At 43.0% G+C, this 26849-nt stretch overlaps 1 protein-coding gene across 1 annotated transcript in view; it reads left to right on the top strand.

The window, feature by feature from the left end:
- Positions 1 to 26849, top strand: part of SMARCAL1 (SNF2 related chromatin remodeling annealing helicase 1) — a 74850-nt gene that overhangs the window by 39947 nt on the left and 8054 nt on the right. The window contains 4 exon segments of the mRNA XM_027775314.1: positions 3333 to 3473; positions 7416 to 7631; positions 15459 to 15529; positions 18851 to 18953. Coding sequence (XP_027631115.1) covers positions 3333 to 3473; positions 7416 to 7631; positions 15459 to 15529; positions 18851 to 18953 — 531 coding nt within the window.

Raw genomic sequence — 26849 nt, 5'->3', positions numbered from 1 at the left:
AAAGGCAGCCGCAGTTACACTTTCGGTTTGATATCTATAAAATAGCCCTGTAGGTACAAAGGTGTTTCTCATTCCTGAGAGTTTCCTGAAACCACTCTTTTTACCTCTACCTTTTTCCTTTTAATGTATCTTTAAAATTATTCCTCATTATTTCAAATGACTCTACCTTTTTTTTTTTTAAAGAGAGTTTTGCTATAGGATCTTTTCTTTTTCTCTACAATAAATATCCTCTTGACTCATATTTAAAAATCTACATGTAGGGGCAAGCAAGTGATAGGGTGGTTATGACACTGGGCTCCCACATGGCTGACTGCAGTTTGAGACCCAGACCTGGCAGCTTGCTTTCTCTCTTTCTGTCCCTCTCCTTCTCTGTCTCTCTCTCTCTGTCTCTTTCTGGTGAGCACACATGCCCTATAGCAAAATATTTAAAATAATAATAACACTAAATTAAATAATTATTTTAAAAATGTACATGTAGATTATTTACTTTGAATTACTAACTGGATTCCTTTTGATAAATTATATATACCAACTTGTCCTGCCAGAAAACTGTTCTGCAGGGCTTTCCCACCCCCAGCCCACGAGGAAATGAAGCCTGTTTTAGAAGTCATCTGTCCGCTGGGACCAGCAGATGGCGTAATCTTTACTTCATTGGACTCCCACATAGTTGGCCACAGTTTGAGTCTTGGACCCAGTGGCTTGGAACTCATGCTGGGCATGTGTGCATGCATTCCCAAAATTCTGGGAGGAGAATGGAGAAGGGATTGCCATGTGGCCATTCCCCCCCACCACCACCACCAGGGGGATGATTTCGCACGTTCTGTTTCTCTGTCTCTCCAACAAGCACATGTACCAAAAATACCTCTTCTTAAAAAATAAAAAAAGAGAGAATCCTCAACAGTGTCTGCCCCTGTGAATCACATGATCTTTCCAGCATTGCTTCAGTATGGAGTTCTTGGGTGCACTCTCTTTCCTTAGCCAGCGAGTTAATTGTACAGTGTTCAGTTTAGTGTTGGCGTACATGGTTTTTCATACTTACATTTTCCTAGATTGGAAGTTCTCAGAGTTGGAGGGTAACATATAAATCATTTGCAGCTCGGCACAGATTGAAGGCCACGTGGGTGACAGCAGTGACCATACAGACATGCCAGGGCCAAGCGAGGTGTAACCTAGCGCGTTCCATGAGAGATGAGATGACGTTCTGGTTTCTCTCCAGAGCTGGCCTTTTTCTTTGTCCGTAATGCTGCTTCTGCGTCTCAGCACCCTCAAACATCCCTTTGAAAAGGACCCGTCATTCTCTAGTCTGGGAAGTGTTTGGGAGAACTGACTCCGTATTAACTCCATCCTATAAATACCTGACAGAAGACCCTGGAGTTGGCGTCCATCACCCGATCCCTGAGCTGTTTTTGTCCAGGCCCCTTCCCCAAGCAAGCACAGCAGCATGCGAATAGGTCTAGGGTGATGGACAGATTTTCTCTTACTGATAAAAGTTTTCATTTCCCCCTTCCATTGAAACGGTCTGCCGCCCAGGCAAGAGATGTTGCCCACGTCATTCATGAAGCTCATTGTTATTTTAATGAGTATGCATTAAACCATGCAGGAAATTAGAAAGCCTAGGTAATTGAACTGTGCACAGTTATTACTAGAGAAATTCCTAGCTCTCCCATCATAATGGAATTAGGTATTGGCGGTTGCTGAGAGGGCAAAAGTGCAATTTGAGTGTTGTATATTTATCAAGAATCATTTTTCTTCCCTCTGCCGCACCTTTATTTATTTATTTTTTATGAGGCAGTGTTTCCATTTGAAAACCTAATTTCCCCCTAGGTGATTTACAGCACTCAGGTTATAGTCATTAACTCTAGGTTATAGTGGTTAACAGGCTGTTTCTAGACAGCTGAGCACCATGGTAGGGGCCCTTGCCAGAGCTGAAATGAATTTTACCTCCAGTAATCTGTGGAGATTCTATGTTCCAGTACTGTAGGAAGTGGCTCCTTTTTTATTCTCACCGTTTCCCCTCTTACTAAGGTGGAGGAAGGGCAGCAGATGTCATAATGATTACGTCACTGGACTCCCATGTAGTCGACCACAGTTCAAGTCCTGGACCTGGTGGTTTAAACTCACACCAGGCGCATGTGTTTGTGCATGCACCCAAGGTCCCGAGAGGAGAATGGAGAAGGGATTGCAGCATGGCCATCCCTCCTGGTGCGGGGGGTGATTTCTTGCTTTCTGTCTCTGTCTCTCTTTGTCTTACCAGCAAATGCACATGCCCTATAGCAAAAATCATTCTTAAAAAAATTAATAACTAAGAGGTGGAATATTTGGGTCTCATTTCCTTTGGTCAGGCAGGATCAGGGTATTGAGTCATCTGGAGCTAGTCATTGGAATTGATCAACTATTGATATTTAAATATTTCTATCCATCCCACATCAAAACAGGCTCCTGCAGACCTAGGCTGAATTTAGAGTGAATGAATCCAGGTACCATCTTTAAAAGTCCTTATTAACTGCAAAATGAGCCTGAGCCATGGATCTCTGGGCTCTAGACATTGTGAAGCTGTTCATAATGGCCTTTTTTTTTTGATAAAGAAAACCACATGACTGACACTGTGTACATAGACCTAGTCCTAGGGGTCATTATCTAATAGTAAGTTCAACTTCCTGTTAATACTGGGAATGTCAGAAATACATTCTGGAGGAAGTTGGACCTGTTGCTGTCCCTCCACCTTCTAGTTTCAAAGCTGGCTTTTTTGCATTTTCTTCCTGTTCCCTAGTATCCTAGTTTCCTTCTGAATTGTTTTCAGCATCTAGGAACATTCATTGTTTCTTTTGCCTGATTCCAGGCACTGTGGTACAGAAAATAAAGGTGAGTGTAGCTTGGCCCTTTATCTCAAGAAGTTGTGAACCAGTGCAATGTCCTAAGTGCTATGATAGAAATTGGCAGAAGATGCCATGAAGGTGGCTAGAAAGGACTTAAAGAAAAGGAGGTAGCATCTTACTGCTTGTATTAACAAGACTAGCAGGCTCCTACAACATGCATGGCCTTTTTCTGTGGTCATAATACCTTCTCAGAGATCCTAGTTTGTCAGACAGAGTCCCAGAGCAAGGGTGATCTTTAGCAACCTTGGACTCTAGAAGTAGCCTTGCTTTTACGATGATTAACTGCAAGAACTGCCAGCAACAAGGAAACTCCCAGGAAGTGACAGGTAGCTACGTTCGACTCCAGGGGGTTTTGCTCTTCCTGGGGGCATCCAGCTCCTACCTCATTAGAGCGTTTTGGGTTTTCACCAGTACTCCTCCTCTTCTTCAAAGCACCTTTGGCTGTTTGTTTTCCAGGTTGCCAAGAGGGTGATCCTACTGTCGGGCACACCAGCCATGTCCCGGCCCGCAGAGCTCTACTCGCAGATCATTGCTGTCAAGCCAACCTTCTTCCCTCAGTTTCATGCCTTTGGACTTCGCTACTGTGATGCCAAGCGGGTATTTACTCTCTCTCCCCTCCTGGGTCCACCCATCCCTCACCCTGATTTGGACTCGTAGCTTTCTGTTTTTCTCTTTGGCTGTGGTATGATAGGAAGAGCACTGGCCAGGAAACAACCCAGATTTTAGTTTTTCTTTAACTCTCTGATCTTGCAGTGTTCTCAAGGGGAAGGTGATCCTTCCTAGTTTTAATTCTGTGGAGGTTCGAGGTCACTATGTTCCAGTAAGGGACCAGGGGTTAATGCACAGGTACGTGGAGCTCTGAGAGCCAACTGCTCTTGCCTGAGGTTACAGCTCCTGCACAAGGACGGGGCTGGAGCTGCAGAAGGAGCATCCACGTCAGATGCTGCCCCACAAAAAGGCCCTGAGGTGACCTAGAGGCTGAGGCCCTAGGGAGAGGGAAGAAAGCAGAAAAGATGGCATGGGGGGATTCTGAATTAGAAGTGAAAAAATCCTCTGTGTGCAAAACAGGCAAAGGAGTGCCTTTGAAGAGGGAGAGTGGGAGCGTGATCCCAAGCTCCCTGGGTGGGCCCTCCTCAGTGAGCCTTTGTTCCTAAATGTTGACTCCTTGAAGTGAATCGTGCCTGGTCACTAGGCCAGAAGCCTCTGGCCCACAAATTATTCTGTGAATATGGTGCGGATTTACACACCACATAAAACTGGAGCTACAGTTTAACACAGCTTCAGGTCTCTAGGGATGGCAGGAATGGGGACTATAAGCACATCCATTGCAGTCATAATCTCAGTTTCTGGAAGCACATTAACTCAGACCTTAGCGACTTGTGTTTTGTGATTGAGTCACGAATCTACTGAGCTCCTCAGAGACACTGATACTTCCGAGAGGTGTCTGAAACTCACGCCACAAATCTTTGAGGGACAAGCCTTGCTTTGCAAGTTCATGATGTAAAGAAAGTGTTTCATTTTTAAAATATTTTTAAAAAGAAACTTTTCAAATACTTTAAAAACATCCATTTACATTCAAATAAAATGCTCCTAATGTGAATTGTAGTGTTCAGCCCAGTTAATTGCAAACTATTTTTAGCTGGTTATTGAGAAAGGAAATTTCTCAATTGTTAAAAATGTATGCTATTCACATCTCTAACTACATCTGTAATTCCATTCTTCATCTGTGATTTATACCTCTGACCTATTTGTGAATGAGCTACTTTTTTCTTTCTTTTTTTCTTTTTTGAGAGAGATTTTTGTTATAGGGGCTTGTGCTCAACAGGGAGACAGAGTGAAAAGTCAGGGGATGGCCACACTGTAATCCCCTCTTAATTCTCCTCTTGGAATTTGGCCTCATGCATATGCACCAATGTGAATTTCAAGCTGCCGGGTCTGGGACTTGAATCGCTGTTGACCACGTGGGAGTCCAGCACCTACCCACTGTACCACATGCTCATGCTGGTCCTAGTGAGCTACTTTCTTTCTTTTTTCTTTTTTTTTTTTTTTGAAGAGGTCTTTGCTATAGGGCGTGTGCGCTTGCCAGACAGAGAGACAGAAAGCGAGAAATCCCCCCCCAGAGGGGATGGTCATGCCGCAATCCTTTCTCCTCCATTCTCCTCTCGGGATCTTGGGCACGCACGCACACGCGCCTGGAGTGTGTTTTAAGCCACCAGGTCCGGGACGCGAACCATGGTCGACTACGTGGGAGTCCAGCGACATAGCCATTACACTAACTGCTGGTTCCCCTAGTAAACTACTTTCTGAAAAGGCTTTTCTCTTTCTTGACTCCCTGGGTCTTCGGGTAATGATTTCAACTGGTGGTAAAAGGAGCTAGAGACAGCACTCATGCCTTTACTCCCCAGGCTGCCCCTTCCTGTGTCCCCAGCCAGGCAACCATCTCACCCCAAAAACTGGGACTTCACCATTTAATTCTTCTCCCTCCTCATTGCCCCATAGCCACCTCAGTAAAACACACAGCACACTCCTCATCTCACATCCTTCTTGCCACCTAGCCGCATGCCTGGTACTAGGTAAATTTTTAAGAAAAGCATAGTCCCATTTAAAATATTTGGTATTACTGAATTTTTTAAAAAGAGTTATTTTGCTTAGCTTTACTTATTTATTTTAATTTGACCATAGAGGGACAGAAAGAGAGACAGAGAGTGAGAAAGCAAGCTCCTAAGTCCAGGACTCAAACCACAGTCGACCATAAGGGAGTCCAGCGTCCTTAACCACCACCTGCTGGCCCCGGTGTTACTGAGTTGTGTTTTTTTTGTTTTTGTTTGTTTGTTTGTTTGTTTTTTGAGAGATTTTTGCTATAGGGCACTTACACTCACCAGAAAGACAGAGAGCCAGAAAGCGAGAAATCATCCCCTAGGAGGGTTGGCCACGCCGCAATCCCTTCTCCTCCATTCTCCTCTTAGGATCTTGGGCACGCACACACATGCACCTGGCATGGGTTGTAAGCCACCGGGTCTGGGACTCGAACTGTAATCGACTACATGGGAGTCCAGCGACATAGCCATTACGCTAACTGCTGGTCTCCCGGTGTTACTGAGTTTTAACTGCAAGATTAAATGCTGACAATATTATAACCCAGCAATGTGATATCCAAATTAATTGTGATATCTACTTGTTCTCAGCAAAGTTTTTATTTAAAGAGACCCATAGGCCAGTACTGTGTTTATATGTTTATTTATTTTGCCACCTTCATGCATTAAGAGAAGCCACTGAAGGAAATACCTCATGCCGGCTCATTTGTGACCCCATGGCTGTTGGAGGCACTTGCTGAGAGCTTCCCATTGGCTTCACAGTAATTTTTGTAAGGAAGAAACAGCTTTTGATCATTTCATTTCTTCTCCTTTGATCATCTCTTCGTGCTCTCAGTTTAGCTAATTTAGGACACCTCTTCAGTCTCCATTGTGCTAGGCCCTTAGGCCCTCTAAAACGAACGAGGTCATTTCCTGCCCTCAGGTAGCTCACACACTGGCTCCTCGGTTTTCTCAGGATGTATAAATCATTCCTGTTTCCAGTGAAGGATACTTTATTTATTTTAGAATCTGCTAGAAGGCACGTGTGTTCACCAGATATCGAGAGAAAGAAAACGAGACAGCACCCTCGTGGGGAACGGCTATGCTGCAATCCCTCCTCCTCCATCTCTCCTTTTGGAATTTGACCGTGCACACTCGTGCACCTGCATGTTTCTCAAACCACCCGGTTCTGGGCTCAAACCACACTGTTGGTTTTGTAGAACCCAGCTGCCTTACCACCATGCCACCAGCTGGCCTGAGTTTTTATTTTGATTGCTAACATCTTCGGCTGTGTAGTACAGCTCACCGCCTCCCACCATCTACTAAATGAGGGCACTGCATTCATGAAGGACAGTCCAGGAGTTCCAGAGCTATCCCTGGTTCTGCCACACTGGCAGAAGCCTGTGTTCTGGGTGTTTCCTCCTGATCTAAACTACCATCCATAGCAGCTCTCAGTTGTCCTGACTGGGTTACGCTTGTGTGTGTTGGTGTCATCCACATTGAGGAACGGCAGTTTATAAAATCCCTAAAAGTTTCGTGAAGTGAAGATGTTCCTGCCATGATTTATTACATTGTGCAATGGATTCTGTAGGATAAGCCTTGGGGGAGATTTGTTTTTTACATAGTACGCAGGAATAGTCTGACAAGCTGAGTTTTCTCTTTTTTTTAATAAAATGGATACCAACTCACTTAATGTTTTGCCTTTGCTGCCGGAGGGTTTAGCACCAAATTATAGAACACCATGGTATGAGTTTTTGGTTCACTGCATTTTTTACTTTCTTTTTTTTCTCCTTTCCCTTTATTTTTCATTTGCCTTACTTGGGGTTTATTTATCCTTGCATAGAAGCTGGAAGTTCTCTGAGCAAAGCCAGGGGTGCTTTTGAGAAGAGAACCCAGCCTGGAGCTCAGGGCCCTGTAGGACTGGGCCAGCGAGGAGTCTAACAGGACGGGTCTCTGTCCCCCGCAGCTGTCATGGGGATGGGATTACTCGGGCTCCTCCAACCTGGGAGAGCTGAAGCTTCTGCTGGAGGAAGCAGTCATGCTGCGGCGCCTCAAGTCTGACGTCCTTTCCCAGCTGCCTGCCAAACAGCGCAAGATGGTGGTGGTCGCCCCAGGACGGATCAGTGCCAGTGTCAGGGCAGCCCTGGATACCGCAGCCAAGGAGATGACCACAGACAAAACTGTGAGTCTGAGTCTGGGGCGGGAGACATGGAAGCAGACACGTCCATGCGTGTTCCTTCCCGTGAAGGGCCCTGTGGAAATGACCCAGTTTTCTGGACTGCCTTTCCAGAACCTTTTCCCACGATCAGTGGGCTCGTTCTTTTTCTCATTCTCTATCCGTTTCACAGATCTCTGTTATTGATAATTTGTGGTAGTATGTCTGACTATGTATTAATAGATCCCCGTTGATGGATGGTCCTAAAAGTACCCCGTAGGGCAACAGTAGGGTGGTGACCTACATTCAGAATCCCTCAAAGAAAGTTGGAATCACGTTTACTGTTGACAAGTTTAATTCTGAGAATGCCTTAGTCTAGTGACAGTTGTCAGCACATCAGCTCAGATCGTGTACTTGATCCACATGTTAACCCTCCAACCACACCATGTCAGTCGGTCATCAGAAAACAAATTGACATTTATATATACATCAAAGTAGAGCTGTCAGACCCTCTCAGCCTTTGAATCCTTATTGGAGCCATCTCTGTTAGGAAGTTGGCATCCCCATTTTACGGAGAGGGAAACATGCTCACGAAGACTGCAGTTTGCCCATCGTCTCCTGGCCACACCCGGGCAGAGCCACGGCTACAGCCAAGCCCCGCGACTATATTTTAGGGCTCTGGGCACCGTGGTGATTTTGTGTTTTCAGCACACATACCTCATATCTTTAGTGTCCTGCTGTGCCGAGTGCTGCAGAGTAATCTACTCCAGCTCTGTCTTTGTTTTTTGTTTTAGATAGAACCTTGTAATTTTCATTGCCAAGAAAATAACAGTCATTGATATTTTTTGACATTATCATAAAGCATTATCTGGGCTTGATATTATTCCATACCAAGAAACTTAAATATAGATGAGGTTTCAGTCTTCTGGGGGATTATGGAATGAATAAGAATGACAAGAGAGCAAATGCCTGGTGTTCTTAATATTATCTTACCATGTGATGAACAAGACTATCTGGTAATCGTAAGTAGGGGTAAGATAGAGGACATACTGGTTACACTGTCCAGCTCTGTTTATGTTGTGTTGCACATCGTAATCTGGATGGGTGGCCTGGAGGAAGTGAGCACGTACCATCTCTGCCATGGAGTTTTCCATTGAATTGAGGAGAAAAGTTAGGTTAAATGGCAAAGAACCAACATGAATTGTGCAGCATGGCTAAAAAGAAAAGAAAGAAGTAGAAGCAATGGGAATACCGTACTTAATTTGTCCAGCAAGGTATAGAAGCATTTTTTTAAACTTCAGCCAACTTGTTGAGTCTTCAGGTTAGGTAACTGCTCTTACCAATGATAATTTAATATGTATCTGGAAAGTTTGATTTCTGAATTTATTGGCAATGATATGAAATTGAGTAGGATGAAGCATGGAAATCAGGATGGGGGTGATTTATAATTTTAGGTAGCTATACAAATCCTTTAAATGCTTTGGGATATGTTAATACTCTCTTACCTAGAAAGGGGAACCACAATCTACCTTAGCACTAGAGAAGTACCTATGGGTAGTGCCAAATACCCAGAGTATGATTATCATCTTTGGTTTGTAAACACTCCAAAGTCTTAACTCTATTATGTAGATTATGAAAGTAAAGCCTAAATTGTAGTGTAATTTGTCAAGATTCCAGCTGAGAAAGAGCCCAGAACTCTTCTTAGCCCAGGACTTGAGAGTTGATATTTGCTACTTCTTTAAAGTCTTAGGAAAATTAAGCATTTATCTCTGAAAGATGGAAGTTGACTTGGGGGCCAGCAGGTGGTATGGTTAAGGCACTGGACTCCCACATGTCTGGCTGTGTTTTGAATTCTGGACTTGACATCTTGCTTTATCTCTCTCTCTCTCTCTCTCTTCTTCTTTCTCTCTCTCTTTCTCTGTGTATGTGTGTGTATGTGCCTGTCTGTCTCTCTGGTGAGCACACATGCCCTGCAGCAAATTAAAAAATAATAATAATTATGATAAATAAAATTAAATCTTTTTTGGGAAACCAGCAGTTAGTGTAATGACTGTGTCACTGGACTCCCATGTAGTTGATTGTGGTTCGAGTCCCAGACCCGGTGACTGAAACTCACACCGAGCACATGTGCATGCGTGCCCAAGATCCTGAGAAGAGAATGGAGGAGAAGGGATTATGGCGTGGCAATCCCCCCAGGGGATGATTTCTCACTTTCTGTCTCTCTGTTTCTCTCTGTCTTTGGTGAGTGCATGCGCTCTATAGCAAAAACCTCTCCAAAAAAAAAAAATAATAATAGTAATAATTACACCTTTTTTTAAAAAAAAAAGAAAAGAAAATTTGATTTGGTACAGATTACCTTTAGTATAATGCTGAAGCCAGACACTAAATTCTTTTCAGTGATAAGTAAGTCCTTGAGAACTTGATGCCCTTTGATGTTCTTTAATATAGATTCATTTTTGTAATAAAAAATCCAAGTAGAAGGCAAGTTTGTGTGCTTTGGACCATCAAAACATTTCTCCTTCGAAAACCACTGATTTGGTGAATTTCTAAACCTAGGATCTGACCAAAGATGTTGCTTGAACCTAATTCAGGAGTGGGGTTTGGATTAGATGACTATAGACATCCTGTCCAAACTCAGGGAGCTAGGAAATCCTGAATTGAAAGAGTTAAAATGGGGACTCATGTTTTTAGGCTTTTTGTCAAATATGGAGGCCCCACAAGGCTACAGAAAGTACCCTCCAACCCCCAGTTTTCACAGTTGCTCTTTAGTCCCAAGTTTCCCTGCAGTTTCGCGCATCCTGGTGGCTCTCGCCAACCACTGCCAACCTGCCTGGCAAGAACTGATTCTTTGTTCCTTCACACCTTTCCATCTGGAGGAAGATATTTTTTTGAAAAGCTTTAAAGCACAGAAACCAAGGTGAAGCAGCCAATTTATAAAATACGATCTATAACGAAAGCCTTTTCTCATTTTTCAGCTGAAATAATGGATATCTTCACAGGCCAAAGAAAACTGGCTGTTATCATCTTTTGTCTAGAGCCATTTTTTGATCAGCAAGACCAGAAGCAGAAAAATAGAGAAAGTCCATACAGACTTCCTGGTGACAATATCGTTTCACTCTGGCTGCTTCACAATCCATTCAGATGTCCAACACAGGAAAATAAATGTGAAAACTTCAGTGGATATCATTTAGTAAAAGTGTAGGAGGCAGGAACAAAGAATGCAGGTTATTTAAGATTTCTTGCCCCTTAGCTAGAAAAGAAATGAGATCATTAATGGATAGTATTATATCTACCCAGTTTAATGGAGTTTGTTGGTTTTTTTGTTTGTTTGTTTTTTCTTTTTTTAGAGTCCATTTATTTCTTCCACATTAAGAATATAATGGATGTTGGGACCAACAGATGGCATAATGGTTATGTCACTGGATTCCTAGTAATTGACAGCAGTTCGAGTCCCACACCGGCGGCTTAAACTCACGCCAAGTGTGTGTGTGTGTGCCCAAAATCCCAAGAGGAGGATGGAGGAGAAGGGATTATGGTGTGGCCATCCCCCTGGGGGGTGATTTCTCACTTTTTGTCCCTCTGTCCGGCGAGTACATACGCTCTATAGCAAAAACCTCCCTTATAAAAAATACAAGCCAGCCCTGTAGCCTAGTAGTTAAGGGAACCAGGTCCCACTGAAGCAAAAAGTCCAATGATTTCACTTGTCACACTGCTGCTAAATGACCAGAACCAGACTCTATAGCACTTAAACGTGCAGACTCTAGATCTCAAATATCTGGGCTTGGACTCTAATGATGAGAATTAAATGAGCCAGAACACATGAAGAAATATGCCCAGCATGTAGCAAGTGTTCCGTAAATGTTACTTATTCAGTAGTTTTTTCAGATTTTTTTACCCTGTCACTGCCACAGGATTCACCAGAGAGAAAGGGATGGGGGAGCTAAAATACCCTAATGGAGCCTAGTCACACTGTGTTCCCTTCTTCATTACTCCATCCTGTTAGTGTTTGGGGCACACACGCACATGCGCCTAGCATGTTTCTCAGTCTGTTGGGGCCAGGATTTGAATCCTTAACCACCAGGCCGTTAGGCTGGCCCAGAAATACTGATTGAATTAATGCCTATGTAGTTCTTAAAATACTGCCTAGTTCATAGTAAGTGGTATGTAAGTGTTAGTTATTTTTTTAATTACTAAAAAAAAAAAAAAAAAAAATCATTGCTATCACATAATTCGGCATATATCATTTGGGTATTTTCTATAATATTTATATATGTTTCGCTTTATTTATATATGCAGAACATTACATATATGTAATAAGCAACATATACACACATACGTTTTTTCTTTCTAAAGCAGAATTGGAACCATACGAACACATCAAGTGAGGAGGAAAATGGTTTGCAGAACCATGTCAGGAAGACTTTTCCATGTTGTTAGATGTTCCTTTGAAATGATTTAAAGGCTGTATAGTATTTTCTCACAGGACTATGTTATAATTTTGCCATTGGCTAATCATTTTAATAACTTAAAGTTATTTTCAGTTGCTCACTATTCTGAGTAATACTACACTGAAAGAAGAAGCTTATATATAAATTTATGCACATCTGATTATACTATAAGGATAAATTTTAAGGAATAACTTGCTGCATCATGAGGTTTGGATAGATTTTTTTTTTTGGAGGGGGGAGAGGTTTTTGCTATAGGACGCATGCACTCGCCAGAAAGACAGAGAGAGACAGAGAGACAGAAAGTGAGAAATCACCCCGCTCAAGGGGAATGGCCACGCCGCAGTCCCTTCTCCTCCATTCTCCTCTCGGGATCTTGGGCACACATGTCCTGCGTGAGTTTTAAGCCACCGGGTCCGGGATGCGAACCGCGGTGGACTACATGGGAGTCCAGCAACATAGCCATTACGCTAACTGCTGGTCCCTGGTTTGAATAGATTTTAAAGGCTTTTTGGTGCATATTGCCACATCATCCCACAGGGTCAGACCAGGGACCATCCCACCGACCTTGTGTAATAAAGATGTTTATTTCTTCACACCTCTGTCAACTCTAGATGCTAAATCTTGGGACAAGGTTTCCAGAAGTGCTTTTTACTATTTCTCCATCTCCCTTTCTTACTTGGAAGTGTATAGTAAGAGTGGATAGGAGGATGGCAAAACAAAAAAACAAAGTATACAAGACAAAAGAAATGGAAAATTATTTGCTGATAACATGTATGTTGATGTGCTTGATTGAGCCAATATACAGTGTATTTTGGATGGAAAATTAATTTGTATGCTGTAATGATGTATAGTGAATTAATGTAAAAAATAAATAAATTTAAAGAGAAAAAATAAAATAAAGTAAAATAAAATAAGATAAAATGCAAAAAAAAAAAAAGAGTGGATGGGAGAGGCTGACGCTCTGAAGGACATGGGAGCAAACTTGTAGGCTGAGGATGACTAGGGCGCAGTCTAGTTGAGGTGTACGCACTGCAGGGAGGTCACTCGGAGTGAGCATGTTCTGCCTTTGGTGTATTTTAGATCACATTAGGTAGAGGGCCTAACCTGCTGTAAGAGCCCCTTTGGGGGTCACTGGCCACAGGTGAAAAGTTGTGTGTGTGTCTGGAGCCTCAGCAGACTCTGATGGCACCTTCTCACTATATCTTCTGAAGGCTTGGAAGAAGTGAGACACATCACTATGGAGTTAGATCTGCAAACTGAGTTCCCAGGAAGCTTGAGTTGTTCCATCAAACAACTGCCACAACATAGGAGGGCTGTGGCTGCCACTTCCATGAAACATGTAGAAAATAAAAGGGATGCACTACCCAGTTCCTGCCCATATGGATTCCTGTGGTTCCTGGTATATCTCTTCTTTCCTATGAAGTCCTAGAGCAAAGATACTGTTCAAACGAAGAAGCTGTTCTGACCAGGCAACATTTTCCATCAACCATGGTGTCAATAATTTTAGGTACATTCTGGCTGTGGCTATTTTCCTCACTTAGTGAGAACCCAGAAATACGGAGTTCAGGGCTATAGATGTTATGACTATAGTGTCACTTCTTTGTTCCGTGAGGAAGTTTTCATGTCAGGTACTGTTCTCACTGGACCCAGGCTCAAGAAGGAGGGTACATCTATAAATCCATGCTTGCTCCTGGAAGGAGATGGCTGCTTGTCTCAGTCTCCTCATATAGCTTTAACATAATACCTTAGACTGGGTAATTTATAAACAATATAAATGTATTTCTCACAGTTCTGGAGGCTGGGAAGTCGAAGGTCAAGGCACCAGGAAATTAAGTGCCTGGTAAGGGCCAGATCTCTCCTTCAAAGATGGCACCTTCTCACTATATCTTCACTTGGTGGAAGAAACAAACAAGCTCTCTTGGACTTCTCATATAGGGGCACTAATCTGCCATGAAGGCTCTGCCCTTGTGACTCAATCACCTCTCAGATGCTCCATCTCCCAACACCATTGCACTGGAGATTAAGTTTCAACATGTGAATTTTGGGAAGACAAACATCAGACCATAGCACTGCCCTACCAGTGATGGTAAAGGAATCTGAGAGACCAGAGGAACAGTAAATGTTACATCACATTATTACGAAGTTATTTGAGCATCGTATTTCTCACAGTTCTGGAGGCTGGGAAGTCGAAGGTCAAGGCACCAGGAAATTAAGTGCCTGGTAAGGGCCAGATCTCTCCTTCAAAGATGGCACCTTCTCACTATATCTTCACTTGGTGGAAGAAACAAACAAGCTCTCTTGGACTTCTCATATAGGGGCACTAATCTGCCATGAAGGCTCTGCCCTTGTGACTCAATCACCTCTCAGATGCTCCATCTCCCAACACCATTGCACTGGAGATTAAGTTTCAACATGTGAATTTTGGGAAGACAAACATCAGACCATAGCACTGCCCTACCAGTGATGGTAAAGGAATCTGAGAGACCAGAGGAACAGTAAATGTTACATCACATTATTACGAAGTTATTTGAGCATCTCTTGTATTTTTATTATTTATTAGAATTTAGATGCAAAACAAAGAAAACCTGGTTTCTTCTCCTGGGAAGTTAACTACCTTATGTGGGAGACAGGCCCAAAACATGTGCATGATGGCTTTGAAATGACACTAGAGTAGACTAGTTAGGGTCAGCGGAATTGGTTCAGTAGGCTTGCACAGAGGTGAGCTTGGTCAGCTGGGTATAGGCACAGCTTGACAGAAGAAAGGAGGGAGGCGGAAAACAAGGTGTACAGGTATGACGTATGAATTGCCACCAAATGCAGTAAATAGGTGTGGCTGGCCAGGGCCGTGGTTCGGTGGGTCACACAGTTGTGTGTGAGTGAAGCCCTACCTAAGTGTCTTTCCAAAGAGTGTTACGTCCCTTGCCTCATTGCGTTTTTCTCCCAGCATGGTTATGATGATGTCGCCAAGAGCAAAACCAGAGCCTGGGCAGTTCCGGTGATTTGGCCCAAGTGACTGGAAAAGTTACTGCCTGCACAAGGGACTCCCAACTCTGGTGACTGGTGATTAAAATTTGTGGGCCAGCCAGTGGCTTGGTGTTTAAGGTGGCTGGACCCCACATGGCCGACTGTGTGGTTCGAGTCTCAGATCTGAGTCTTAAAAAATGCTGGATATGCGCCTGAAACCCTGAGAGGAGAAGAGAAGAGAAGGGACTGCAGCATGACAGTCCCCCCGGGGTGCTTTCTCACCTTCTCTCTCACTTGCTCTCTGGCAAGTGCACACGCCCTATGGCAAATTTTTAAAAAAAGAAAAAAAGATTTCTGAAGCTCATAGTAACAGTAATTAGATTAGTTTGTCTCAGAGTTCTCAGAGTGGGGGACTTTAAACTCTTGACTTCTCTCTCAACAGAAAAAGCAGCAGAAAGAAGCCCTCATTCTCTTCTTCAACAGAACAGCTGAAGCTAAAATCCCATCTGTCATGTAAGTGGTCCCCAAGTGTTGGTCTCTCTCACTCACCTCCTCTCTCCCTCTTTTTCTTTCATCTTTGGGGGGAAAAAATAATTACTACCTTGTCTATCACAATGGTTTTACTGCTGTCTAAAGAATGATCAGAGATTAAAATTCCAGCTGCCTTGAAAATAGAGTTTCAGACCCCATAATCACATCAGCCACAGGCATAAGTGGGTCTGTCACTGGAGCCACTACCGGGATGTTCCTGGGATCCCTGAGCCATCCTGTCTTAACCCAAGTGAGCTGGAGCTGCTGCTACTCAAAGGGAGGTGTGTTGGTCTAAACACTTACTCTTCCATCTTGCTAGGCAAACTAATCACTTGCATCTAGAGAAAAAAAGTAGAGGAAAGGCTGCCTCATGGGATACTCTGCTCTTCTCCAAAGACACAAGGTTTCAGTCGTTACTTACGTAAATGAAAAGATGGATGTTAAAGTTTGTTCATAAGAGGGGCCAGCAGGTGGCATGGTTGTTAAGACACTGGGCTCCCACATGGTCAACTACAGTTCGAGTCCCGGACCTGGCAGCTTGTTTTCTCACTTATCCTCTCTCTCACTTTGTCTCTCTCTGGTCAAATTAAAAAGTAATAGTGATAAGTAAAATTAAATAGGTAATTCTAAAATTAATTAATTTTTTAAAAGTTTGTTCAAAAGATACAGACAAGTGGTCATTATCACCTACTCTTCTCTCCACCTTATAAACTAAAGCTAAAGTAATCATTTCTATTCCAAGAGTATTTTCTCTACTTCAAAAACAGTCTCAATTGTTGGGGCCAGCAGGTAGCATGGTGGTTAAGGTGCTGGACTCACACACGGCCAACCGCAATTCAAGCCCTTGACAGGGCAGCTTGAAAATCATGCCAGACATGTAAGCTTGTGTACCCAAAATCCTGAGAGGAGAATAGAGGAGTAAGGATTATGGTGTGGCCATCCCCGCCAGGGGATAATTTCTCACTTTCCCTCTGTCTTGGTCTCTCTCTCTCTCTCTTCTCTTAGGCAAGCATACACACTCTAGAAAAAAAAAAAATTAACAAACAGAAACTCAGGGGACCAGCAGTTAGCATAATGGCTATGTCGCTGGACTCCCATGTAGTCCACCACAGTTCAAGTCCCGGACCCAGTGGCTTAAACTCACGCCAGGTGCATGTGCGTGCATGCCTAAGATCCCGAGAAGAGAATGGAGGAGAAGGGATTGCGGCGTCGCCATCTCCCAGGGGGTGATTTCTTGCTTTGTCTCTCTGTCTCTCTGGCAAGCGCACGCACCCTATAGCAAAAACCTCTAAAAAAAAAAAACTCATTTGTCTCCCTGAAAGAGAGAAAAACCCACTCATGTTCAAATATCACTGTGGTGGAAACTTCAGGCCATGGAAATGACGCACTGATTTTTTATTGTTTAACATTTGCGTGAGACTCTGACAGGAAGGATAGTGCTCCGAGCTATTAAATCACAGTAAAAGTGAGTTCCATGTGGGTTGACTGACTGGTGCCAGACTGCCTGGGGGGACCAAGTTCTGTGTGTAAATTGAGAAACCCTCAGCCTGTCCTACCCCCTTACTCAGCCCCCAGATCCCTCAGCCCCCATCTCTCCCTGCGCCGCCTCAACTGTGGGAATAGAGCAAGTTCCTACATCGCTCAAATCTCTGATGCTTCAGGAAAGGCTGTGAAATGTTGGCCAGTTCTCCTCCACCCTCCAGGCAGTGCCCTTTGCATTTCTGATCCTGTTGCAGAACTAGTGAACTCCAGGTGTAGTTTCGATGACCTGGAAACTTCTCTCTTAGACACTAATCTGAATCACCTCCAATACCCCATTTGTCACATGCTGCTGGGTAACAGATGGCCAGAGTGCGAGCTTTCTCCCTCGCTCCTCAGTGTGCGCCCTACAGAATTTATGGCTCTCCTGTTCTGGGCCTAGAACCACCCATTTCCCTTAGGGAAAAACTAAAGTTTTTTTAATTGACTATAGGGCGTGTGCGCTTACTGGATAGAGACAGAGAAAAAAAGAGAGAAAACGTAAGAAAGCACCCACTGAAAGGATGATGGTACCACAGTCCCTCTTCTTCCACTTTTTTTCTTGGGATTCTGGGCACACACGCACATATGCCCAGCCTGTTTTTTAAACTGCTGGATCAGGGACTCAAACTGTGCAGTTGACTATGTAGGATCCAGCTGCTTTAACCATGAGGCCACCTCGCTGGCCCAGAAAACTTAAGTCTGACTGTTTTGACATTTCAAAAATAAACTTTGGGGCCAGACCTGAGACCTAGCAGTTAAGGAATCCAGATCCACATAGCTAACTGCATGGTTTGAGTCCCAGATCCACTGACTGGAAGACATGTCACATACATGCGCGTGCACGCCCAGAATCCTAAGAGGGAGAAATGGAGAAGACAGGCATTGCCTACTGTCTGCCCAGACATACCCGTGTCTGAGGGTGGGTTCAGCTGGGCAGGTGCGTCTTGTGCTCAAGGGCGCTCACCTTCCCCTTGCCCACTGTAGCAGTTTCCAATACAGGCTTACCGGCTTCTTTGGGATTGTCACTCCCTGCGGGTTGCTAACTGGGGGGACCTGGCCAAGATCTGCTGACTGAGGAACTCCCCACTCTGTAGCATCCCCACGGCCACTTTGCATTAAGGCCAGGGCTAAAGAAAAAAGGTGGTAAGTTAAAAACACTGTGGATGGAGGAGAGAAGTAAATTACAAGGAGCTCAAGAGAATGAGATAGATCCTTCTCACCGTATTCCTTGGCCTTAGACAGGAATTCAGCTGCCATGGAATTGACTATTAGCTCTATTGCTTGAGTCAAAAAGGGAGAGAACTGAGAGCTTCCCCAAATGTCTTCGTAGTGTTATTACTGATGTCTCACTCTGAAGCTTCCAGAATCCCTTAACTCCCTACCTAACCTTAACCCCCTACCTAAATGTTTACAGAAATATGTAGGCTCTTCAGTTTGCATTCAAAACACATTGTAATGATAGTAACAGTTCAAGTACAGTTGTTAATCGTCTCAATGCTCTCAGGTGATAAAATAACATTTCATACCAGAAACATGTAAAACAATGTACTATGATTTATTTGTGTATGAAAAAACTCTTTTTACACGGAGAAGAAGATGGCCCCATAGCTCTGAATTGTGCTGCTTCCATTCATCTGGGTAGAAGGGAAAAGGGCAGAGGTCGGCTCCTCTGGGCTGGGGAGGGCAGGTGCCTTAAAGATGTCTGTTATAGATGTAGTCATTTTTCAGTAATTAACCCAAATGGATGAGTATAATCTATTTTACTGTCATTGTCCAATGCAGTGAATATATCCTGGACCTGTTGGAAAGCGGGAGAGAGAAGTTCTTAGTGTTCGCACACCATAAAGTGGTTCTGGATGCAATTACCAAAGCACTTGAGAAAAAGGTAAGATTTCTTTGAAATTCAGTACAGGGTGCTTTTGTTGTTTATGTGCCAGATTGGTGTGATCAGATTTGAGACAGGACTAAGAAAGAAGCAAGATGGAAACCAGCAGGTGGTTTAGAGGTTAAGACAGCTAGAAACCCCATATGGCTGGCTGCATGGTTCAAGTCCTGGACCTGGCAGCTTGAAAATCAGGCCGGGTGCATATGCATGTATGCCCAAAATACCAAGAAGAGAACAGAGAAGGGATTGTGGCATGGCCATACCACCTAGGGTGGAGGTGCGTTCACACTTTCCCTCTTTCTCTCCCCCTCTCTCTCTGGTGAGTGCATGTGCTCTATAGCAAACTAAGCAACCAAAAATGTAAGATGATGGTTTCCAGAAACATTGCTGAAGATTTTCTAGAGAAGAGTTGTTGCTTGCAGACCACAGAGGGGTCAAGCTGTTGTCCCAGCCATGTCATTTCACTCCCTCCATGCTCTACACAGACACTCTGGGCATCTTCCTTAGGAGCGTCTCCCTGGGGCTCCTCTGTTACTCTGCATAAATAATTACAAATTGCCAGGAGAAGAAGCAGGGAACGTGCCCTCGTGTGGAGATAAGTATTGGTGTAAATGTCCTTCTCCTTCCTTCCTTTTGTCCCTTGTTAGTATCCGAGCACGCTTAGTAACTACATAATAGCAGCATGCAGACTTCAGTACAGAGTTTTATGGTTCTCATGAAATTGAGAAAAAAAAAAATACTTAGAAGGATTTCGAAGAATGTTTATTAAAACTAGACACAATTTTTTTAGACAGGTTTTTTCTATAGGACTGTGTACTCTCTGGAGAGACAGAGAGACAGAGAGAGAAAACGAGAAATCACCCCACCAGGGAGGATGGCCATGCTACAGTCCTTTCTCTTCCATTCTCTTCTCCAGATTTTGGGCAAACACACACATGCCCTGAGTGAGTTTCAAGCCTCCAGGTCCGGGACTCAAACCACAGTCAGACCTGTGGGAGTTCAGCAACATAATTATTACACCACATGCTGGTCCCCAAACCCATATATATATATATTTTTAATTGCCAAGAGATGCATGTGCTCACTAAGAGAGACAGCGAAACAGAGGCAGAGGGAGAAAGCACCCTCCTAGGGGGTGTAATCACGCTGCAGTCCTTTGTCTTCCATTTTCCCATTCTGTTGGGACATGCTCACATGTCCACAGTATTTTTCAAGCCAAGGGCTAGGGTTCAAACTACAGTCAGCCATGTGGGATCTGGTTCCTTTAACCACTAGGCTCTGGGGCCTTTTGTATTCCCTTTTCATTTTTCATTAAATTTTGAACTATAAATTGCCTTTTGTCTTACATTGTTTCTATTTATGTAATATTTAACCATACAGAAGAATACAAAGAAATATACATCAAACACTAATGAATCTCCCACCCAGACTTAATAAATGAAAAGTTTCACTATATTTAAGGTTTATTTTTAAAATTATTTATTTAATTTTATTTATTATCATTATTATCATTATTCTTTTAAATTGTCTATAGGGCACATGTACTCACTAGAGAGAGAGAGAAAGTGAGAAAGTAAACCATGTAGGAGTCCAGCACCTTAACTCTCATGCCACCTGCTGGCCCCTCAAGGTTTGTGTGTTTATTTTTTAGAGAGATTCTGGTGCATGCACTCACCAGAGAGACAGAAAGCAAGAAATCACCCCCCAGAGGGAGTGGCCACGCCACAATCCCTTCTCTTCCTGGGATCTTAGGCATGCACATGTACCTGGCATGGGTTTTTTGTTTGTTTGTTTGTTTAAATAATTCTTTTATTTAACTTTATTTATTTTAATTTGACCAGATAGGGATGGGGGCAGGGGGTAGTGAGAAAGCAAGCCTCCAGGTCTGGGACTTGCACCACTTTTGGCCTTGTTGGAGTCACACACCCTCTACCATTACATCGCCTGCCAGCCCTGAGCCTGGCATGAGTTTTAAGCCGCCAAGTCCAGGACTCAAACCACGGTCAGCTATGTGAGAGTCCAGCGACATAACCATTACGCCCTTTGCTGGTCCCTCAATATTTATTTTTTAAGTAATTAAAATACATGGGGCCCCTCAGTGGTCTACTAATTCCATTCCCTTTCTTTTCTCCCCAAACATAACATCACTACCCTAAAGCTAGTGTATATCCTTCTCTCATACTTTATTATAAAAGTGTGTATCCTTAAATAATATATAGCCTCGTTTTGCATAGTTTTGAAATTTTACATAAGTGGGGCCAGCAGAGGAGTTTAAGATGACTGGATCTTACATGGCTGACTGCATACTTCAAGTCCTAGACCTGGTGGCTTGAAAATCACTCCAGGCACATGTGTATGCATGCCCAAGAGGAGAATGGAAGAGAAGGGATGGCAGTGTGACCATCCCCTGTGCGTGTGTGTCGGGGGGGTGGGGGGAGGAGGAGTGATTTCTCACTTCATCCCTGTTTCTGCATCTCTCCAGGGAGCACATGTACTCTATTGCAAACTAAAACAAACAGACAAACAAACAAACAAAAAACATAAACGACAGCATAGTATAATTGCTCAGCAATTTACATTTTTGCTCCACATTTTTTTTGAGATTTCTCCATATGGCGCTGCATGTATGGCTCATTCACCCCGATAGACTCATCTTAGGCTACTATAACACTGTTTATTCATTCTCTTGCTGATGGGCATTGAATTTTACTTGCAGGTATTGCTGTTGAATGAATACTCTTGCATATGTACCCTATTTGTATCTTAGTATTTCTATACACTTCAAGTGTGTGCATAGGTATTTCCAGGCATGATCTTGCAAGGTCATTGTGTAGACTCACCTTCAGATTTACTAGGTGTCAAACTGCTCTCTGAGGTGGTTTTTCTAATTTATAGAGTCTCAGCTGCAGCTTATAGGAATTCCAGGTGCCACCCCACATAGCCGACCACGGTTCAAGTCCTGGACCTGGTAGCTTGCTTTCTCACTTTCTCTCTCTCTCTTTCTTTCTCTGACCAAATTTTTAAAAATAAGCAAATAAATAAATAAAGTTAAATAAAATCATTCTTTTTAAAAAATAAATAAAGAGAATTCCTGCACCCTGTATACTCATCAACACTTGGCATTATCACACTTTTTACCTTGGCCAATCCAGTAAAATGAAATCTCATCTTAGTCTTGCTTTAATGTGTGTTTCCCTGACTGCCTATCTGTCTTTATGTGTTTATTGGCCTTTTTAGGTCTTGTCTTGAATATTCTGTTTGTATCTATTGCTTGTTTTTCTGTTGGATTGTTTGTCTTTTTCTTACTAACTTATTATAAGTTCTGGATATTAGTCTCTTGTTAGTATTGCTTTATATTTTTGCTTTAAGTTTCTTTTGAACATGCATTTAAAATTTTTCATTTAAATTTTAATTATATTTCAAGTTTATCAGCCTTCTCCTATGTGGTTTATGGTATTTGTGACTGATTTAAGAAATCTTTCCCTGCCTGAAGCCATGAAGATTTTCTTTTGTATTTCTTGTCTGACAATTTTAGAGGTGGAACTTTAATCTACTTAGGTTTGATTTTTGCACATAAAGTGATGCAGGAAGCCCGCCAATACAATTAAAAGCCATAATCCCTAGGGAAAAACCATAGCTCTCACTGTTTTAAAGAAACTAAAAACAAGTCATCAAAAAACTATTAGAATGCATAAGGGTTTGGTAAGATGCTTGATTCCAAATAAAAATACTAAAGTAGCTTTTTAAATGCACTAGATATGACTGATTATTGACATAATAGGGAAAAGATCAAGTTCTTAAAACTACATATATGTGTGTGTGTGTGTGTGTGTGTATATATATATATATATACACATATACATATTTTAACTACTTGGTAATCTCATCAAAATAGTTTAAAAACTATTGAAATATTAGAGATACTTTTGCCATGCTCTTCTTTGAAAAGGGTAAAAGACATAAAAATGTCCATTCTTCGAAAATTAATTTGTCGGTTCAATTCAATTCTAGTAAAAACTGTAACTGGATTTTTTTGGATATGTGTAATTTGCTATAGGGTACATGCACTTGCCAGGAGAAAGACAGACAGACAGACAAAGTGAGATATCACCTCTTAGGGGGAATGGGGATATCACAATCCCATCTCCTCCATTCTTCTCTCAGGATTTTGGGCACACTCATATACCTAGTGTGATTTTCAAGCCTTCAGGCTGAAGACTCGAACTGCACAGTTGACCATGTGGGATCCAACCACGTTAACCTCCACACAACCTGCTGGCCCAAGAATATTAGACTTTAAAGAGTCTGAGTAAGGGGACCAGCAGTTGTCATAATGGCTATGTCGCTGAACTCCCATGTAGTCGACCGTGGTTCAAGTTCCGGACCTGGTGGCTTAAACTCACGCTGGGTGCGTGTGCATGCGTGCCCAGGATCCTAAGAGGAGAATGGAGGAGAAGGGATTGCGGCGTGGCCATCCCCCTTGGGAGGGATTTCTGATTTCTGTCTCTCTGTCTCTGTCTGTCTGGAAAGCACACACGCCCTATAGCAAAAACCTCTCAAAACAAAAAGTTGTCATGGGTAGAAAAAACCTGACTGATATGTACCAAAACATTAATGATGATTGTCTTTAAATAGTCTTTATTTCCTTATTTAGTCTTTCTTTTTCGAAGAAAGATTTTTTGTTTTTGTTTTTTTCTTTTTTTTGGAGAGATTTTCGCTATAGGACGCGTGCGCTCTCCAGACAGACAGAGAAAGAGAGACAGAAAGTGAGAAATCACCCCCCAGGGGGGATGGTCACACTGCAATCCCTTCTTCTCCATTCTCCTCTCGGGATCTTGGGCACGCACACACACGTGCCCGGCGTGAGTTTTAAGCCACCGGGTCCGGGACACGAACTGCAGTTGACTACATGGGAGTCCAGCGACATAGCCATTACGCTAACTGCTGGTTCCCTAGTCTTTCTTTTTCAATGAGCATGTGAATTTTGTTTTTTTGTTTTTTTAGTTTGTTATAGGGTATGTGAACTTGCCAGAGAGAGAGAAAGAGAAAGAGGGAAAGTGTGTGAAATCACCCCGAGGGGAAAGGCCACATCACAAATCTCTTCTTCTCCAGTCTCCTCTTGGGATTTTGAACATGCTCACACATACACCTGGCATGTGTTTTAAGCCACTGGGTCTGAGACTTGAACCACACAGTAAGCTATATGGGATCCAGCCACCTTAACCTCCACATACCACCTGCTGGCCCAAGTATGTATTATTATTATAATCAGAAAATTCACATTTTCAATACATTTTGCCAGAGGGCATGTGCCCTTACTAGAACAAGACAGAGAAACAGAGAGCAGTAGAAGGAGAAAGAAAAAGCATCCCCCCAGTTGGGTATGTTCATGCCTCAATCCCTTCTTTTCCATTACTCCATCTTGTTGGAATTTTGGACTTACATTACATACATACAGTGTGTTTTCTAAGCCACTGGAGCTGGGATTCAAACTACACAGTTGGCCATGTGGGATCTGGCTCCCTTAACCACTAACCCTTGGGGCCAGCACAGAAAAATCAAGGTATTTTTAAACATAAAGGAGCATTCGGGGGAAAAATAGTTTAATATAAAGAAATAAGCTAGGGAAACAGTTATCAATGTATATGACATGAAAATAATGGCAGTTAAATGTAAAGGTAACACAACAGTCTTAAGTAGAAAAGATGATCCAAGTATATGAATGTTCATCAAAGAAATAACATCAATAGCTGACTAAAAGATAATGAGAAGATTCAATCCCACTCATAATTAAATAAGTGAAAATTAAACAAGATTTTTTTTAACCTTATTAGATTAGCAGAGGTTTTGAGATATGTAGTGCTCACTGTTGTTGCAAGTGTAATTTCCATGTAATAAACTGTACATGAAGTGTGGTAAGAGTCAAGATCCAGGGGCCAACAGATGATGTAACAGCAGTTACTTCTCTGGACTCCCACATGGCCAACCATGGTTTGAGTCCCAAATCCAGTGGCTTAAAACTCACGCCAGGCATGTGTGCATGTGTGCCCAAGATTCCAGGAGGAGAATGGAGGAGAAGGGATTGCAGTGTGGCCATCCCCTTTGGGGGTGATTTCTCACTTTCTCTCTAACTGTGTCTGTCTGTCTCTCTTCCTCTGGTGAGTGCATGTGCCCTAAGGTAAAAACCTCTTTTAGAAAGAAAGAAAGAGGGGACCAGCAGTTAGCATTATGGCTTTGTAGCTGGACTCCCATGTAGTCGACTGCGGTTCGAGTCCTGGACCCAGTGGCTTAAACTCACGCCGGGCGCGTGTGCGTGTGTGCCCAAGATCCCGAGAGGAGAATGGAGGAAAAGGGATTGCGGCGTGGCTCACCCTCCTGGGGGGTGATTTCTTGCTTTCTTTCTCTCTCTCTCTGTCTGTCTTGCGAGTGCACGTGCCTTATAGCAAAAAACCTCTCCAAAAAAAAGAAAGAAAGAAAGAAAAAAAAAGAATCAAGATCCATCACCCCTAAAGTTCTCAAGCCCCTGTGACCCTTTGTATTCACTCCCTCTGGCCCCTCCTCCTCTCCCATCCATCCTCGGGCAGCACAATCTCTGTCTGTCATTGTGGATAACCTTGCAGTTTTGTAGTTGTATATAAATGTGGAATCATTTAGTAACTACATTTTTGGGGGGGGCGGGGGGTAATATTTTTGTTGTAGGGTATTTTTGCTTACCAGAGAGAGACAGTGAGAGGGAAAGTGAGAAATCACCCCCTTGAGGGGATGGCCACATAGCACTCCCTTCTCCAATCTCCTCTTGGGATTTTGGGTTTGCACACACATACTTCCAGTGTGATTTTCAAGCTACCAAGTCTGGGATTTGAACTGCAGGGGGCCATGTGGTAATATAGCACCTTAACCACCATGCCACCAGCTGGCCTCTCTGTCTCTTTTTTTTAATAATCTGCATATTTTGGGATTTATCTGTCATCATGTGTATCAGTAGCTTACTTCTTTTGAGAGCTATATAATATCCTGTTGTCTGGATATATTGCAGTTTTTTATTCATTTACTAATTGATGGATATTTGCCAAATCATCCTTTGTAGAGAAAATTAGAACACCCCCCCCACCTTGGGGTCAGCATATGTGTGGCACAGTGGTAACACACTGTACCCACATGGGAAAGGTCAGGGTTCACATCCTAGGACCTCCTTATATGTGTCAAGTTCACACCTGTCTGTGATCCAGGCTGACTGAGCCTAGGTAGATCAAAGCATGGAGATCCTATTGGAAGTACCTGTCTTCCTCTCTCTGTCTCTCTCCCATGCTCTGTCTTTTCTCGGAAGAAAGCAGCCAGGAAATCTGAAGATCTGTGGTGTCAAAGTCGTCATCCTGGTATGACATTATGCTGTGGCTTTATGAAACATTACCGTTGGGGAAAATTAAGCCAAGCGTACAAGAGATCTCTGTGTAGTTTCTTACAATGGCATGGAAGTATACAATTATGTCAATACAAATTTCAATTTAAAAAATAAATTTCAATTTAAAAAAAGTAAATAAACAAAGAAAAACACAGAAAATAAAAAGCTGTCCTCAAGATTTGAGCTATGAGGGAACTAGCAGTTAGCATAATGGCTATGTCACTGGACTCCCACATAGTCGACCGCAGTTCGCGTCCCGGACCCGGTGGCTTAAAACTCACACCGGGAGCATGTGCGTGCGTGCCCAAGATCCCAAGAGGAGAATGGAGGAGAAGGGATTGCGGCGTGACCATCCCCCCTGGGGGGTGATTTCTCGCTTTCTGTCTCTGTCTGGCGAGCGCACGCGCCCTATAGCAAAAACCTCTACAAAAAAAAAAAAAAAAAAAAAATTTGAGACATGAAGGGGGGTGATTTCTCGCTTTCTGTCTCTGTCT

The sequence above is a fragment of the Tupaia chinensis genome, unplaced genomic scaffold, assembly GCF_000334495.1.
Source record: "Tupaia chinensis unplaced genomic scaffold, TupChi_1.0 Scaffold000542_1, whole genome shotgun sequence".
NCBI classification, from domain to species: domain Eukaryota; kingdom Metazoa; phylum Chordata; class Mammalia; order Scandentia; family Tupaiidae; genus Tupaia; species Tupaia belangeri.
This window is presented reverse-complemented; position numbering and strand designations above follow the sequence as displayed.